This window comes from Crocuta crocuta, unplaced genomic scaffold (genome assembly GCF_008692635.1).
Source record: "Crocuta crocuta isolate KB4526 unplaced genomic scaffold, BGI_CrCroc_1.0 scaffold50, whole genome shotgun sequence".
In the NCBI taxonomy this organism is placed as follows: domain Eukaryota; kingdom Metazoa; phylum Chordata; class Mammalia; order Carnivora; family Hyaenidae; genus Crocuta; species Crocuta crocuta.
In genome coordinates this window covers 6,144,984-6,160,315 of record NW_027527428.1, presented here as the reverse complement: position 1 = coordinate 6,160,315, position 15,332 = coordinate 6,144,984, and the positions used below count along the sequence as shown (strand labels likewise).

The 15,332-nt window shown below is 59.9% G+C and overlaps 2 protein-coding genes across 2 annotated transcripts in view; both read right to left on the bottom strand.

The window, feature by feature from the left end:
* The window catches only part of GAA (alpha glucosidase), a 15,847-nt gene extending 15,393 nt beyond the window's left edge, over nucleotides 1-454 (bottom strand). The window contains exon 1 of the mRNA XM_077755231.1: nucleotides 301-454. The gene's annotated coding sequence lies outside the window, so the exon portion shown is untranslated. The remainder of the gene's footprint in view (nucleotides 1-300) is intronic.
* Nucleotides 455-800: 346 nt separating this feature from the next.
* Nucleotides 801-15,332, bottom strand: part of CCDC40 (coiled-coil domain 40 molecular ruler complex subunit) — a 36,375-nt gene continuing 21,843 nt past the window's right edge. Inside the window, exons 12-19 of the mRNA XM_077755216.1 lie at nucleotides 11,747-11,992; nucleotides 11,134-11,347; nucleotides 10,415-10,584; nucleotides 10,220-10,311; nucleotides 7,811-7,931; nucleotides 3,754-3,942; nucleotides 2,594-2,752; nucleotides 801-1,487 (exon numbers count right to left, since the gene is read on the bottom strand). Of these exons, the coding sequence (XP_077611342.1) occupies nucleotides 1,239-1,487; nucleotides 2,594-2,752; nucleotides 3,754-3,942; nucleotides 7,811-7,931; nucleotides 10,220-10,311; nucleotides 10,415-10,584; nucleotides 11,134-11,347; nucleotides 11,747-11,992 (1,440 nt within the window). The 3' untranslated portion in view covers nucleotides 801-1,238. The remainder of the gene's footprint in view (nucleotides 1,488-2,593; nucleotides 2,753-3,753; nucleotides 3,943-7,810; nucleotides 7,932-10,219; nucleotides 10,312-10,414; nucleotides 10,585-11,133; nucleotides 11,348-11,746; nucleotides 11,993-15,332) is intronic.

Genomic DNA, 15,332 nt, shown 5'->3' with positions numbered 1-15,332 from the left:
CCCCCAACCCGGAGTTCAGAAGCGCAGGGGCGGCCTGGGGCACAGAGGGGCCAGCACCGACCGCTCGCTGTTTCCACTGCACAGACACGGAAGAGCGGTCAACCAGAGGGCCTGACACTTTAGGCAAAATGGGGAAACACTGAAGGTCAGGGGGGTCACGTGCGCTGCTGGCCGGGAGACCCTGTGACCTCGCTTTCAGGGAAGTGGGTCGGAACCGCTGCCCCCCTGGCCAGGGTGGCGGTGTAGACAAGCAGGTTTCAGTCCAGCTCGGCCCCTGACGCGAGAGGCATGGGTCCTTACCTTGTGCCTCAGTTTCCTCCCCACAACGGGACAAGACGGCTCCCCTCGCCCAGCACCGAGAGCAAGGAGGAGACCGTGGAGTCCCCGGGGTCCCTGTCCACACCGCCGCCCGCGGACAGGGCGCGACGCGCTCCGCTTGTCCAGCAGCGAACCACAGAGGNAGCCCGCGGGGTGGGAGCAGGGCCCGGGGCGCTCGCCTGTCAGGACGCGCGTGCGGGGGCGGAGGGGAGCGGCCCCCGGGGTCGCCCGTTAACTGAGGCCGTTCTGGAAGGGAAAGCGTCATCGCGCCCATAAAAGCGGCTGTTGTGCAACCTGACAGGGCGCTTTGGGGGACGGACGGGGTGAGGGTGCGGCGCGGGCGGGGCCGGTTTCTGACTCGCTCTTAGAGAAATACGCCTTTCTCCCGTGTTCAGAAAAAGTTTTATTTTTCGCTGAAAAGTTGGAAACTGAAATTGTCTTGTGGGCCCTTTTAGGGTGCTGNCCCCCAGACACTCCAGCCCAGTGTGGGGGCTGGGCGAGGGGTGGGGGCTGGGCGGGGGAGCTGGGGGGGCGCCCGTCCCACCTGCGCTCTCCGCGGGGCGCTCTGGCTGCACCCCGCGTCCTGGACCCTGCCGCGGGGTGGGGCACTGTGGGCAGGCAGTGTCCAGGGCCGAGGCGAGAGCCCCCCGGAGCCCAGATGCTGTTTTGACCACGAGTCCAGCGCGGGTGCGAGACACCCCTCCCCTCCGAAATGCCACCGGAAGCGTGGGGGGTGGCCTTAGTGGAAATTGCTGGTGGCTCAAAGAATCAGGCATGCTGACCTGCCTAGTCGTCTTAAAGGGCCTCTCAGGGTGGACATGGCTTTCAGTGACGCGAACATTCTAAGTCCCTGGTAACACATACAATTCTGGACTCTTCCACCAGAGCGGGCGGTGGAAGGCTGGGGTCCCCGCTGCTCTCTAGGAGGACCCAGGTGGCTCGAGCTTGCGGGCGATCATCTGGCTGACCCTGAGCAGGGCCTCCTGGAACTGGGGGTACTCGTTCTTCACGTGGTCGAGGATGGTGCCGATGGCCGCCAGCCGGTCGTCCAAGCGCGTGTGCTCGGCCAGCAGCGACTGCTTGGAGCGGAACAGGAACACGTACCTGCCGTCCTTCACCGCCTGGAGGTGCTTGACGCGCGTCTGCAGGGCCACCAGCTCCGAGAGGTTCTTGGGTGGGACAAATGACCCCGCATCAGGTTATGCAGATGGAAGGTTGGACACCCCCCGCCCCCACACGAAGTCGGGGCTCAGGAAGTGCCAGGCGGAGAAGGGTGAAGGAGGGGGATTCTCCAAGCCGTGGAGAAGAGGCCTATGCGCACTGGGCAGAGCCTTTTCCTTCGCCCAGAGAGACCTTTAACACTGCCCCGTGCCCGCCCCCGAGCGGACACTTTTCACCAGCTCCCGTCTGGGCTGATCGGGCTTGGACCCGGCCGACTAACCTGGCCCCTCTCTTGTGCTCACACCACATCCCATCTAGCAGGAAAGCCCACCGCGGCAGCTGAAATCGTATGCAGAATCCGACAGCTTCTCACTAGCCTCGTGGCTACTGCCCTGGTCCTCGCGTCGTCCCAAACAGGCCTCCGGTGTCCACCCTCGACCTTTCCGTCCCACACTCAGCTTCAGAGCCAGAGTTTAGCAGAGCCTGCTAAAATCTGAGCCACTCCTCAGCCCCCAACCCTCCCCTGTCTTCCCATCTCCCTGAGAAGAGCCCAAAGTCATGATCACCTGCTCCCTGGACGTTCACAGCATGGGGCGGGGCCTCTGCGCCCTCGAGGTCCAGCCTGCTGGCCTCTGGCTGCCCCTAGAGCAGCCTCCTGCCCCGCGTCACCCCGCCGGCAGTTCACCCCTTGCTGCCTTCAGGTCTGGACCCCAGTGTTTTTTCAGACCACCCCCTCCCGACTTAACCCCCCACCCCACCCCAGAGGCCCCATCTCTGCTTTACTTTTTCTCCAAAGTATTTACCGCCACCTAATTCTCATTCGTTTTATTTATCATCTGTTCCTCTGCCCCCCGAATGTGACGGCCAAGGGGGCAGGGATCGTTCTCCATCCTGTTCTGGTCTGTAGCCTCAGCGCCGAGGGCAGCGCCTGACCCATAAAGTGCCATGTCGTTAGATGATTAGAGAAGATGAGACCGCAACGCGGCGGCAGCGCTCTGATCCCGGGCTGAGCCGGTCGGGAGGAGCCGTGCCGACGACACCCAGAGTGGCTGCTGCGAGGGGCGGACTCCACGCCTGGTTCTTGTGGCCCCGCTGGCTCGGGGGATGTGCCTACCTGTTGCTTGAGGGCCAGGAGCCGGTCCAGGTCGGCCTCGAGCTGGTCGGTGCTGGCCTGCATCTCTGACAGCCGCTCTTGCTTCTCCAGGAGGGAGCTGCTCATGTGTTTCTGAGTTTCTTCCAGTTCCAAGATGACTTTGGTGCACTCGTCGGTGGCCTAGGAGATACACGGGGCCATCCTGGGACCCTGTCCCCTGGTTATTCAGTGGATGGAGAGTCGGGCTAGAAGGATGCAATCCGGGGAGGATTCCCATGAGGATGGAGAGAGTGCCTGCCACACCCCCCACCCCGGGAACCAGCACCTGGAGGGGGGAGTCCCAGTGGGACGCCAGGGCCCGGGTAGCCCGCACCGCAGACTGCTCCCCAAGGGCAGGCGTGGCTTGGGCAGAGAAGTGGGGGGCCCTGAGCAGTTCTGGGGCCTGCCTCCTTCAGCAGGTCTATCTGCCAGGGCACAGGGGCAGTTGAGCAGCCGCATGTCAAGGCCAGCAGCAGGGGTGGGACGCAGGAGGCCAGGCCCCATCACTGTGAGGTTGGATGACAGGCGGTGGTTCCCAGAGGAAGCAGCTGCTGGGGTCGAGTGGATGAATAAGTAGAGGTGACCAGGTGACTCTCAGGGTCGAGCTGGGGACAGGGGAGAATCTGGGGTGCACCGGCAGGGATGGGAAAGCGGCCATTTGGGGCACGAACGCCGGCGGCCTTGCTGGGTGTGGCGTGCGGCAGGAAGACTTGGGAACAGCACGTCTGTTGCTGGAGCTGCGCGGGCATCTGGGTGGGCGTGGTCGGTGTGGCAGCGGGGGGCCCCCAGGGGTAGAGACGGATGGACAGCACGAATGACCAGCATGGCAGAGAGGACCGGCCAAGAAGGACCAAGCAAAGGCCACTCCGCCACCTGCAGTAACTTCCAAATGAGCAGTTGGGTCCAGCCGGTCATTTTCGGCTACTCTGTCTTATAGAGGATTTAGACCTATGGGGGCAGTTCCGGCACCGTCTGTGTAGTCCTCTGGACGGCTCCACCATATGAGTGCCCGTTTCACAGGTGAGAAAGCCGAGGCACACGGCTGTCAGGCTGTGCCTGGGCCCCGCGGGGGAACGCTTGGCTGGAAGCCGGGGCGGGGCTCCGAGGCCAGCTTCTGCGTCATGAGAGCACGCGGCCCCTACCTTGTGAGTGTCCCTGATCTTGCGTCGCAGCTCTGCCTGCCTGTGGTGGAAGTCTGTCCGGGTGAGCAACTTCTTGTCCATCTTGCCCTGCCCCTCGGCCTGGGTGGAGACGGTCTCCCTGCGGGCGACGGCCAGCTCCATGTCTCGGATCATCTTCTCCTGCTGCTTCAGCAGCTGCCCGTGCCTGACCTGGCACGCAGGGCAGAGGGGAGGTGAGGGAGACCAAGGCACGGTCGGCACTGCCTCCACTAAGTCCCCTGAGCCCCAGACCGGCATGGAGACGAGGGGGTGCACCCGGGGACAGAGGCATCTGGGGGCATCGCCAGCTGGTCAGAACGATCCTCAGGGCCATGTGAAGAACTCACAGGCCACAGAGAAGAAGGGGGTGGGTAGAGGGAGGACAGGGCACGCAGCCTGGCGGGGATTCCGGAGTAGCGAAGGGACCACAGGTTGATTTCTTGGTCGTGGTTTTGTAAGATGGTGACGTGACGGGGCTGCTGCGGGACCGGGGCCGGGGCCCTGGCTGCCCAGGAGGCCGACCATAAGAGCCACGCGGGGTTTTCTCAAGGGGCAGGAGTGTTCTGTCTCGGGCGTGGTGGCATCGATGGGGGCCCGTGTCCATCCAACTGGACATCTGAAATAAGTACATCTTATTGTGTGTAAGTTCTGCTTCAGAAAAGCAGGTTCAAAATAGAAAAAGATAAACAAGGGCGCCTGGGGGGCTCAGTTGGTTGAGTGTCTGACTTTGGCTCAGGTCATGATCTCACAGTTCATGGGTTCGAGCTCCGCATCAGCTCTGTGCTGACAGCCCAGAGCCTGGAGCCTGCTTTGGATTCAGTGTCTCCCTCTCTCTCTGCCCCCTCCCCCTCTCTCACTCTCTCTCTCTTTCTCAAAAACAAACATTAAAAAAATTGATAAACAGGGAGGAATCCACAGGTTAAGGCTGGTGGTGGGGGCCCTAGCCCACACGAGGTGAAGATGGACCCGAGGGACAGTAGCCACATGCTCTGGTCAGCCTTGTCAACGTGATGTTGGCAGCGGAGCGAGGAGCCCTGGATGGGGACGGCACAGAGGTGGGGAGCCGCCATCGGCGTGGCTTTGGCTCAGTGACAGCACCCAGATGACCTGGGGCTGCCAGCGCCACCCGCTCCCCAGTCAAGGAGGGACAGGGATGGGCCCCTAGTTCACACCATGACCCAAAATTAATTCCAGGTGGACTCGGAATCTAAAAATGTGCCAACGCTTGCAGAGAACTTGGGGTCACATTTGTGTGACGTCACTCTGCAGTGACCGTCTTCAGCAATGCAGAAAGCCCGGAAGCCACACAGAAATGAGACTGATGCGTTTGACAGCATTCACGGTCACAAGGCCGGGGGGTGGTAGGAGAGCCTGCTCGGAGCGTCAAGCCCAGGGCGGGCGAGGGCAACACGGGGGGCAGGTGTCCAAGACCCGCGTTAGTGACCCTGATGTGCAACAACCCCTAAAAATCGAGCAGGTGCGGATGCTGTCACGACACGCGCACACGGACACAGGTGCGCACTCGATGGCCCCCTGGAGAGCCGGCAACCCGAATCCAGGAACACGGAGAACACCCCTCACGCGCTGGGTTGCAGGTATTATAGACACAAACAAGCAGTGAGTTTAGCTAAATCGCGGAAACAAAGGCAGTCTACGAACGCCCCTTGCATTTCTGTAAACAGAGAGCACTGGACACTGAAAAGTGCAAAGCACCGTTGACTTTAGCACCAGAAAACTGGAGACACTCAGGTGTCAACCTGACAAACAGGCGAGGCCCGGAACCTGACAAGTCGGACAAGATCGGGATCCGCCAAGGGGCCGCGGCACGCTCACGGACTGAAAACTGGCCGTGGTGAGACCCTGTAGACCAAGCAGGCGGTGGGCCACAGCAGTGTAGACCTCGGAGGACAGGGGACAGGGCAGGCATGTGGTCAGGCGGACACAGCAGAGCGCCCAGAAATAGACCCACGCCAGCATGGCCAATTGATTTCAATAAGGACCAGCCTCACAGCACGCGGGGCTGACGCAATGGGACATCCCAAGGCAGGGGGACTAGCCTCGACCCGCAGCTCACACCCTGTACAAAAATTAACTCAGAATAGGGCACCAACCATAATAGATCATGGATCATAATGGAAACCGTGAAAATATGAAGCTTCTAGAAGAGAACATAAGAGAAAATTATATCCTGACCTTCGGCCGGGCAGCGATTTCTTAGATGCACCACCAGAACTGCGCACTGAGAGCAGACCAGGCGCTGAGCACCGTGAGGGGTCTCAAAGGCATTATAGGAGGTGAGCAAAGCCACACTGAAAACACTTCATGCTGCGGATCCGCTTCTGTGACATTCCGGTGACATTGGGGGTAGGGACACGGGAAGCTCAGCCCAGGGGGCGCGAGGGAACTTGAGGGTGACGGGAATGCTGTGTGTCACAAAGTGGTGGTGGTTAGGTGACGGTATGCTTTGTTGTTACTGGCAGGACCGTACGCCACAAAGGGCGAGGTCATTCAAATACCGCGGTTCACGAATCAAGGCTCCGGGGCTGAGGCCGTGGGGACATGGCCGTCCTCAAGTGCCTTTTGGAAAAGTGGGGGTCAAGTGCGGAGACGCTCTCTCACCCTGTCATCCCACCTTGGGAATCCAGTCTACAGCCCCCGTGAGAAAGGATATTGTTGGAACGTTGTTTATGGTGAGGAGGCAACCAAGGGGGACTGGGAATAGTCTGAACCCTCAACAACCCGGAATGTTCCAAGCAGCTATGATACATCCGTAGGACGTTCCGTAACTGCTAAAGACTGTGTTAATGTCCGTATTATTATTATCATTACTTTAACTTATTTTAGAGAGAGTGTGTGCATGTGCAGGGGAGAGGGGTGGAGGGAGAGAGAATCTTAAGCAGGCTTCATGCTCAGCTCAGAGCCCCATACAGGGCTCGATCCCATGACTCTGGGTCACGACCTGCGCCGAAATCAAGAGTCAGGCGCTCTGCTGACTGAGCCGCACAGGCATCCCTGCCCATTGTATTTAAAAAATAACAGGGGCGCCTGGGTGGCTCAGTCGGTTGAGCGTCTGACTTCGGCTCAGGTCATGATCTCACAGTTTGTGGGTTCGAACTCCGCATCGGGCTCTGTGCCGACAGCTCAGAGCCTGGAGCCTGCTTCGGATTCTGTGTCTCCCTCTCTCTCTGACCCTCCCCTGCTCACGCTGCCTCTCTCTCTCAGAAACAAATAATTAAAAAATTAAAAAAATTAAAAATAAAAAATAATCATAAATTGCTGAGCTGTATGTACAGATCCTATTTTTGCTAAGGAGAAAAAGCAGCCGCCAATAGCAGGCAGGGAGAAGGTGCCCCTGAGTCCACGTGTGCAAGCGCTTGGTGGGGTTGGACCGGCTGCAGCCAACATATGCCGCTTCTGCGGTTTGAAAAGTCAGTTAAGTGGGGGGATTTAAAAACATATCAGGAGCACATGCATTTGGTCAGAATTCCCCTGAGCGGCACAGCCGGAGGGGCCCTGATTAAAAGCAGCACCGTGGAGCTGACGCATGTTTGTTTTTATTACCTGCTCTTACTGTATCTGCTCGGTGATGGCCCGTGATTTAATTACCAGCCTTTTGTGAGGTAATGAAATCCCCGCTCAAGATAACAGTGGACAAAAAGTGAGGCTCCGAGGGAGAAGAGGGATGTGTTCTCTGCGTACTTTTGACTGAGTTAGATGCCTTTTGATCAGTAGTGGGGTGCATCTCACCAGCGGGCCGTGAGATTCAGGGGTCACCACCGGCATGCAGAGTGCGCCTGGGGTCGGGATACAGCAGGGTCTCGTGAAACACCGGGCGCACGGCCCCGTGTGCTGGTGTCTGGTTATCCCCGTGCAGGAAGGATGAAGTGGACAGACGTGGATGGAGGGTCGGCCAGGAAGCAGCCAGTGCTGCCTGTGCTCGGAGCGGGGGATGACATCCGTGCCGCTGGCCAGGGTGGCCCGTGGGGATCCCGTGGGCCCCCTCTCCTTGCGAGGCCAGCCCCTCCCCCCACCCACCCACCTTCATCCTGTGGATCTCCGCCTTCATGGCTCGGATCTCCGTCTGGCCAGTCTCGGAATCCACCGATGCACGCATCTCTTTCGCCAGCTGGATTTTTTTCTCCCAAAGCATGATCTGGCGTCTATACAGGTGGGAGAAGCGGTGGGAGAGAGGCAGAAATTAAGGGGATTTCTTTCTGATGCTTCTGTGAGCCCAAGCCCTGAGGGCTCGCTCCAGATGGAGAGCCACAGCGGGCGCGTGGAAGGCAGGGCTGGGGTGTGGGCTCGGAGCGGGGATGGGGGGGCCCAGCGCCTGGGACCCGGCTCGGTCTTGCCCCCACTTGCCGTGTCTAATACCCGGGCACCGAGCAAAGGCCTTGACTGTTAACCAGAAACAAATTTCCCCTGTTCTGGGACCAGCAGGGCAACATAAAACCCTGGGCTCACACGCAAGTTCTCGCCACGCCACCCAACCCGGGGCAAAGGGGGCCCTCGTGCCCTGGAGACCAGAGTGGGGCCCGAAGCCCCCTGGGTGTGGACTGGCAGCCTCGGGGAGGGTGGAATTCTGCTGCCCGCCTCCCTCTCCCCTCGGCGCCCTAGCAGCCGTGCTCCTCACACAGTGCTCAGGGACAGGGGCTCCCCCCTACAGCACCCGGCGTGGGGTCGGAGGGCAGGTGGGGCTCACAGGCTGGGCCTCAGAGGCACCCACAGGCCTTCCCAGTGGTGGGAAGTCCACTTTCCGGCACCCTGGGTCAGGGCGGGGGCCACCATCTTGTTTGCTAAGGACCGGGGCGGGGGGGTGAGCATGGCAGGAGGAATCTGGACCCACAGACACTGTCACGGCCGGACCCTCTGCCAGCAACGGCCTCTCCTGCCCCACTGAACGTGGTGCCCCAGCCACACGTGGCTACGGGGCGCTTGAACTTGGCCGAGTCTGAATTGAGATGTGCCAGGAGTATAAGATACACGGCAGATTCCAAAGACTGAGTACAGAAAAAAGGACATAAAATTCCAATTGCGGCACCCACCCATAGTTTTACGGGAGCACAGCCACGCCCGCTTGCCACGTGCTGTCCACAGCGGCTTACAAGCGGCGTCGGCAGACCCCAGGGGCTTCAACGGGGCTGTGTGTCATGAAAAGCCGAAAACATTTACAGTCTGGCTCTTTACAGCAAGGGTTTGCCAGCCCGCGATACAGACAAACCTCGGGCATAGAACGAGACGGAGAGAGTGGGGCAGGCAAGTAGGAGGAGCCCAGAGAAGTACACGTGATAGAAGTTGCCGGAAGAAGGAAAAAGCCTGCACAGGCCAATAGCCTAGAAGCTACTAGGATATTCACAAAGATTACAGGATGAGTAAGTCGGGATGAGAGGCACAGCCTAGGGAACGTGGTCAGCGGTGCGTGACAGCGTCGGGGGGTGACGGCCCGGAGCTGCCCTGGTGGTGGGCACAGCCCGCACCCCGACACCAGGGGGGACACCGTGTGCCAACTACACCTCAATGAGAAGAAGAGGCTGCAATATCAGCGAAGACCTACGCCCGTGCCCCGTCTCAATGTTCGCGTCCCTCGCTGTGCCCCCTGATGCCCAGTGTGACGGGGGTGAAGGTGTCACCTCCGGGAGGTCCTGAGGTGCAGCCTCAAGAACAGGACGTGCGCCCTCGGAGGAGAGACCTCACGGAGAACCTTCACGGACACAGCGAGGAGTCCGCGCCGCAGCACAGGCCCTCACCCACCAAGACGACAACTTGACCTTGGCCCTCCAGCCCCCACGACTGGGAGCGGTACGCCTCTGTGGTTCAGAAACCCCCAGCCGGTGCTGCTCCATTACAGTGCCCGGACGGACGGGGGGCTCAGCTGAGCTCTAAGGAGTGTTGCCTGGGCTCTGGCACAGCCATGCGGGGTCTGCTGAGCAGCCCAACCCCCGCCCTGCAAATGTCAGTCTGCAGAAAACACGTGAGTCTGCTTCAAAGGGCAGCATAGAGGCGCTCCAGTGGGCGCACAGTACTTACACAAAGGGCAGCATAGAGAACACCCCCACTTTGGTTTACAAAGCCAGCAAAGAGGAAAGATATATACACAGTGCTTCCCCGGTGAGGGAAGGGTGTTGGAACTACGTGGGATTTTCCCGCCTACTCTGCACACATTGTTCTAGCGTACAGCTGGGGTGGATCGCTCTCACAACCAGGCCTCACAACAATAATCTAACTTTTAAAAAGTTTATCCGAACGAGAGAGCCACTTGCTCCCCCCCACCCACCATGACTGTCTTGGTGACGGCGGGCGAGGGCGGGTGTCTGGAACCGTGCGGTGACGCCAGCTCTTCCCTGGGACCCCCTCCCCTGCCCAGCGTTGGCCCCAGGACCGCTCCCCAGGGGCTCCCCAGGCAGGCGTGTGGAGCCCCGGGCTGCAGGGGCGGAGACAGGGCACTCACTCCGCCTCCACCAGGTGGTTCAGTGTGGCCGCCTTCTCCTCCTGGAGCTGGGTCAGCCTGTCCTGCATCTCGATGGTCTCCCTCTCTGAGGCCTGCGCGGGGACAGGGGCGTGGCCGGCCGTGGGATGACGCTGGGGCAACGCGAGCGCCCACACGCGCGCCCCGCGCCCACAAGCCCGTGCGCCTGGGCCTGACCTTCAGGGAGCGCACGAACTCCTTCTCGGTCACCAGGTTGCCCTGCAGTAGCTCCTCGGAGCTGCACTGGTTCCTGCCTATCAGCACGTTGATCTTCTTCAGGTCGTTGTCCAGGCCCTTCATGTGGTGCTCAATCTCCTTCTGCTCCTTCTTCTCCTGATCGATCTTGCCTGCGGCAGAGGGGAGGCGGGGGTAGCCGTGTTCCCAGCGGAGCCCCCGGCCCCCAGCCCAGCCCTGGCCACGCCCGGCCCTTGGAGGGAACACAGGGAATGACACCTGTGTGTGGATGGCCAGCAGGTGGGGGGACGTGGGGGTGGGGGGCGAGCTCCCCTGCTGGACACTCAGGCCCATTAGCGACCCCCGGTTCTGACACCATCTGGGAGCCCCTGGTGGGACGTTTTTCCAGGTTCCACGGGAGAGGAAGGAAGATCCCCCTTCCCGCAGCCCTGAGTTCGGGGCGCAAGGTGTCCCCCCTCCCCCCGGAGAAGGGGGCCAGCTGGAGGAGCTGCGTTTCTGCATTTCCGGGAGCACCCTTTCGTCCGTGAACTTGACAGATCCAGCAAATGCTCTCGATACTTCCACCGTGCGGGCCACAGGGCTGGCGGTCAGGGCAACGGCTCCCGTTTACAAAAGGGCCGTGATCCTTGTGGTTTCATGAAAGTAGGGGGCGGGTCCCGCTCCCCGGGGGCTGAGCCGCAGGGGTCCCTGGACGCGCTCACTTTCCATGCGAAGTTTCTTCTGCTCCAGGATGTGGAGCTCCTTCCTGAGCATGTCCAGGGACACCAGCTGCTCCTCCCGCTCCTGGGTAACCTTGACCATCTCCTGCTGCAGCCGCAGCCAGGTCACCTGGGCCTGTGTCACGTTGCTGTTGTGCTCCTCGATCAGCTTCGTCAGCCGCTTGATTTCAAGCTCCAGAGGCCCCAATTCCTCTCCCTGCGAGTGACAGTCACAAAGAAGCAAAATGAGCCTCTCTGTTTCCAGAGGGGTGCTTTCCGGTGGGCAGAGGAGGGGGCCAGGACCCCTGGGATCACGCATCTGTACGATGATGCCTGGGGGCGTTTACCCTGGGGCACCGGGCACCCGCCATTTGCTCCCCGACATGGTGGGAAGTGTGGGGCTTGGGAGGCCTTCTTCACCACGTCACGGGCTATCTGCCCCTGACGGAGGGAGGTTGGCAGACAGCCCCTGACGTGGGTCATTCCGTGTAGAGATGCCATTTCACCCGTAAAAGGGGTGGGGAAGGAAGTAGGTTCATTTCTCAGCGTGAGAAGGTGCGCAGGCGGCCAGGCACAGACACCCCCGGGGGCGGCCTCTCCCAGCCCGAGGCCGTACCCCCAGCTCGGAAACCATCTGCTCCAGCTGCTTGTTGAAAAAGTTGATGAGGCCCTGCTTTCTCTCGATCAGGATCGTGCGCCTGGAGATCTCGCTCTCGCTGTTGGTGATGAGGTCGTTGACGTTCCTCACTTCCCTGTCCAGCTCGGCCAGCGCCTTCCGATGCATGTCCAACCTGCAGCTGGTGTTCGTGATGTCCAGGGTGGTCTGAGCGATGTTGCCGTCAATTTTGGAGAGATGTGTCACCTGAATTGGCAAAAGGAAATGTGTCTGAGCATTCTTCCCTCTGGGTGGGGGAGGGGGGCTCCAAATGAGCTGGCTGGACTGTCGTTTCCTTGGACGTCAGCCGCGCGGCCAGCCTATCCTTCCTGCCAATCTTCAGACAAACCCCTTCCTTACCCCCAAACCACAACAGGGTCACACTCTACACACAGGTTTGTAAGCCCCTTTTTAATTAGCTAAATCTTGACTTCTATTCTCATGTCTTTGGCTTTTAGTTGTCATTGGCTTTTAACGTTCACTTATTTTGGGGAGACACAGAGAGAGACAGACAGACAGACAGAGCACAAGCCGGGGAGGGGCAGAAAGAGAGAAAGACAGAATCGGAAGCAGGCTTCAGGCTCCGAGCTGTCAGCACAGAGCCGGACTCGGGGGTCAAACTCACAGACTGTGAGATCACGACCTGAGATGAAATCGGACGCTCAACCAACTGAGCCACCTGGATGCCTCAGCCTCATGTCGCTTTTAATGGCTGTCTGATTGTACTTTGTACTTATAACATAGCAAGCAAGTCCTGGTCAGCAGTATTCTTCCTCCGTCCCACAGCTATGAATTCAGTGCCCAGTGGCTGGTCTGGGCAACTGGTGCGCTTGGGTGAAGGACATTCCTTCCTCTTCGGGGAGTCTGCAGTCTGTCACCAGTGTCCCTATTCTAAGTAAAGGTATGGCAAGCGCAGAGACGACCTCTAATTTGTATCCGATGGGACAAGTGTCCTTACATTTTGCTGAGAAGCTGGACACAGTCGTGGAAAGAAGGGACCTTAACGCGGGGTCATCTGCCGCCCAGCCGGAGGCTCCTGACCCTGGGCTCTTGCCAACCCTGGGTTTCGGGGTCCGGAGCCGCAGCCCATGGCTAAGCAGCCCAGGGCTCCGCGGGGCGCGCCCGCCGTCCTGAAGGTCTTGACCCGCTCCCCCTGCCTCTTCTGGGGGAAGAGCCTCCTGGTTGGCTCTCAGGAGGGAGTCACTCCATCTCTCCGGTGATGTAGGGTTTACTTTAAGGATATTTATGGCACCAGGCACGGCCGCTCAGCCTCCCTTTGGAAATGGGGTCTTTCCCTGGGTGGCTGTGCCCACCAGCTCCTGCCCATGGAAACCCTCAGCTCTCTCCTGGCCCCGCCTCCCGCCGACTCCCCGCCCTCCAAGGTCATCTCAGCTGCTCACCCATGCCCCTGGCTGGCTCTGCCTCAAGTGCACTCTCTCACCGGCCACGGTGGGAGACTCAGCAGGACACCCAACATTCCTAGGATTTAAAGCCAGAGCCTGCCCAGCACCTCGGTCACCCAGGCCCCGTGGAAAGGTTCCTGAGCCCTCCGTTCTCTGAGCTCTGGCTAAGTCCCCAGTCTCTCTCTTTGCCGAGACCACCTTCGGTGGCCTGGTCTTCACAGGGCCCCCCCCTCCCTCTCTGCCCCCGAGCTTGCAGCCCTGTGGGATTCCCACTCCTAAGTCTCCCTCTGGCCACCAGCCGGACGAGCCAGGCTCCCTGGACTTCCCTGGCTCTGCTCCTGGACTATTCACTCTTGTTGAGACCAGCCTGGCCTCTCCTGCTCCTGAAATGACTTGCAGACCCAAGGGTGACCTGTGCCTGTCCTCCCTCTGGACCCCAGCTCCAGATCCCAGGAGGCTTTCTCCACCGTTTGGAAAAACTGCCCCGTTTCAAGAGCTGGACTTCTATCTCTTGAACAATCATAATGGACAGTGGAGGGACCAAGACCCTTTACTGCCCTCTGCTGGTCATGGGTGGAAGTACATGCACCCCCTGCAGGGGTGGCTGGGGGCCCACCTGCATCCCTGCCGGAAGGCTGGCAGGCTACTCCCCGCACACCGTGCTCCTTAGCTTCTCCGGGACGGCCTGGGGCCCCTCGTTTTGCTCCCAGCCCCCACTTCCCAGAGAGGATGAGTGGGACGCCCCCAGCATCGGACAGGACCTCCCGTGGACACCCCGCTGGGCACAGTCTTGGTTCCAGGCCTGTCTCCCCACTTCTTTCGGGTAACCAGGCCGGGGGCTGGGAGGGCAGGGTGCCCAGGCCGCCGGCCAGGTGGACAGCAGCCCTGCCCCCCCCGGAAGGACAGGTGAGCCCCACCAGCTGGGCAGCGGATCACGTTTGTCTTAGCCGGGCCTCCTCCTGGCGCGTATCAGTCCCGACATTTGGGGGCACGGCCTCTGGCTCATTGTGGCGACGGTTAGATTTAATCCTCTGACACCTGCTGGTTTTCTCATATGAGCAGAGAGGGAAGGCAGAGGCCAGGATCAGGCGGAAGCAGGACTCATGCTCTGAGCCTAAGGCTGGGAGGGGCCCACGACCCCCTCATCTCCTGCCCCTTAGATGGAAGCTTCTGGTGGGACTGGAGAGCGAGGCAGGCTGAGTGGGCCACCTCTCCTGAGACTCGAGTGGGGGCCGTGCGCCAGGCCGTCGGCTGGGATGCGCCCTGGGCCTGCTGTAGGCCGCCAGAGGCGGTCACACCATGGGAAGAGGCAAAGAAGAAATGATTCAAGTAATGAATTGCTTTCTGAAGGACGTAGGGACCCCTGACCACAGCTCAGAGTGAAATAAGAGCCCTGGAGCAAGAGAGGCCTTGTCGGAGGGGGTCCCGGGCCAGGACGGCCCTGCCACCCGCTTACAGCACCCCTACCCTTCAACCCGGGGTTTCTGCCGTCTCGCTCTGTCCTCAGAGGTGTGGACAAAGCTGTGGGGCGACTGCGTTCAGTGCTGACTTATTCATGATACAAAACCCCACATGTTTATATGCCGAAATGTTACGCAGGAAGGAAAGTGGAGGTTTTTGAAGAATATTTCACGGACAATGTTATGTCGCATGTGGCCAGGAAGTCAAATAAAACTCTGTATACACACGGGGAGAAAATTAGCAGAGTCCTACGCCTCTTATCTGTGCCCTTGGCTCTCACTTTTCAGTAAAATTAATGGTAAGAGATTAGAGGCGACTCAAAACTGATACAGAGTCTTATATTGTTTAAGGTGTGTGCACACGAGTGTGTACACGAGTGTGTGCCTGTGGGTGTGTTGGCTCATGCGTGCCTGGGGATGTTTCTGTGCGTGTGCGTGTGTCTCTGTGTGTGCACGTCTTTGGTTGTATGTGTGAGTTCGAGCGTGTGCGTAGAAGGAGTTCCAGAAAGAAATACACCAAAATGCTAGAAAAAGTCGTTTCTGGACAGTGGGATTATTTCCAGGTTTTCTGCGCTAAAGATGCTTCCTTTTAGAACTAGAACAAAGCGGGCAGTGAATACACATGCTGAACGCCCCTTGCTCGCTCTGCTTCCTCTGCAGGGGTGGGGTGGGGGGTCCCTTCCC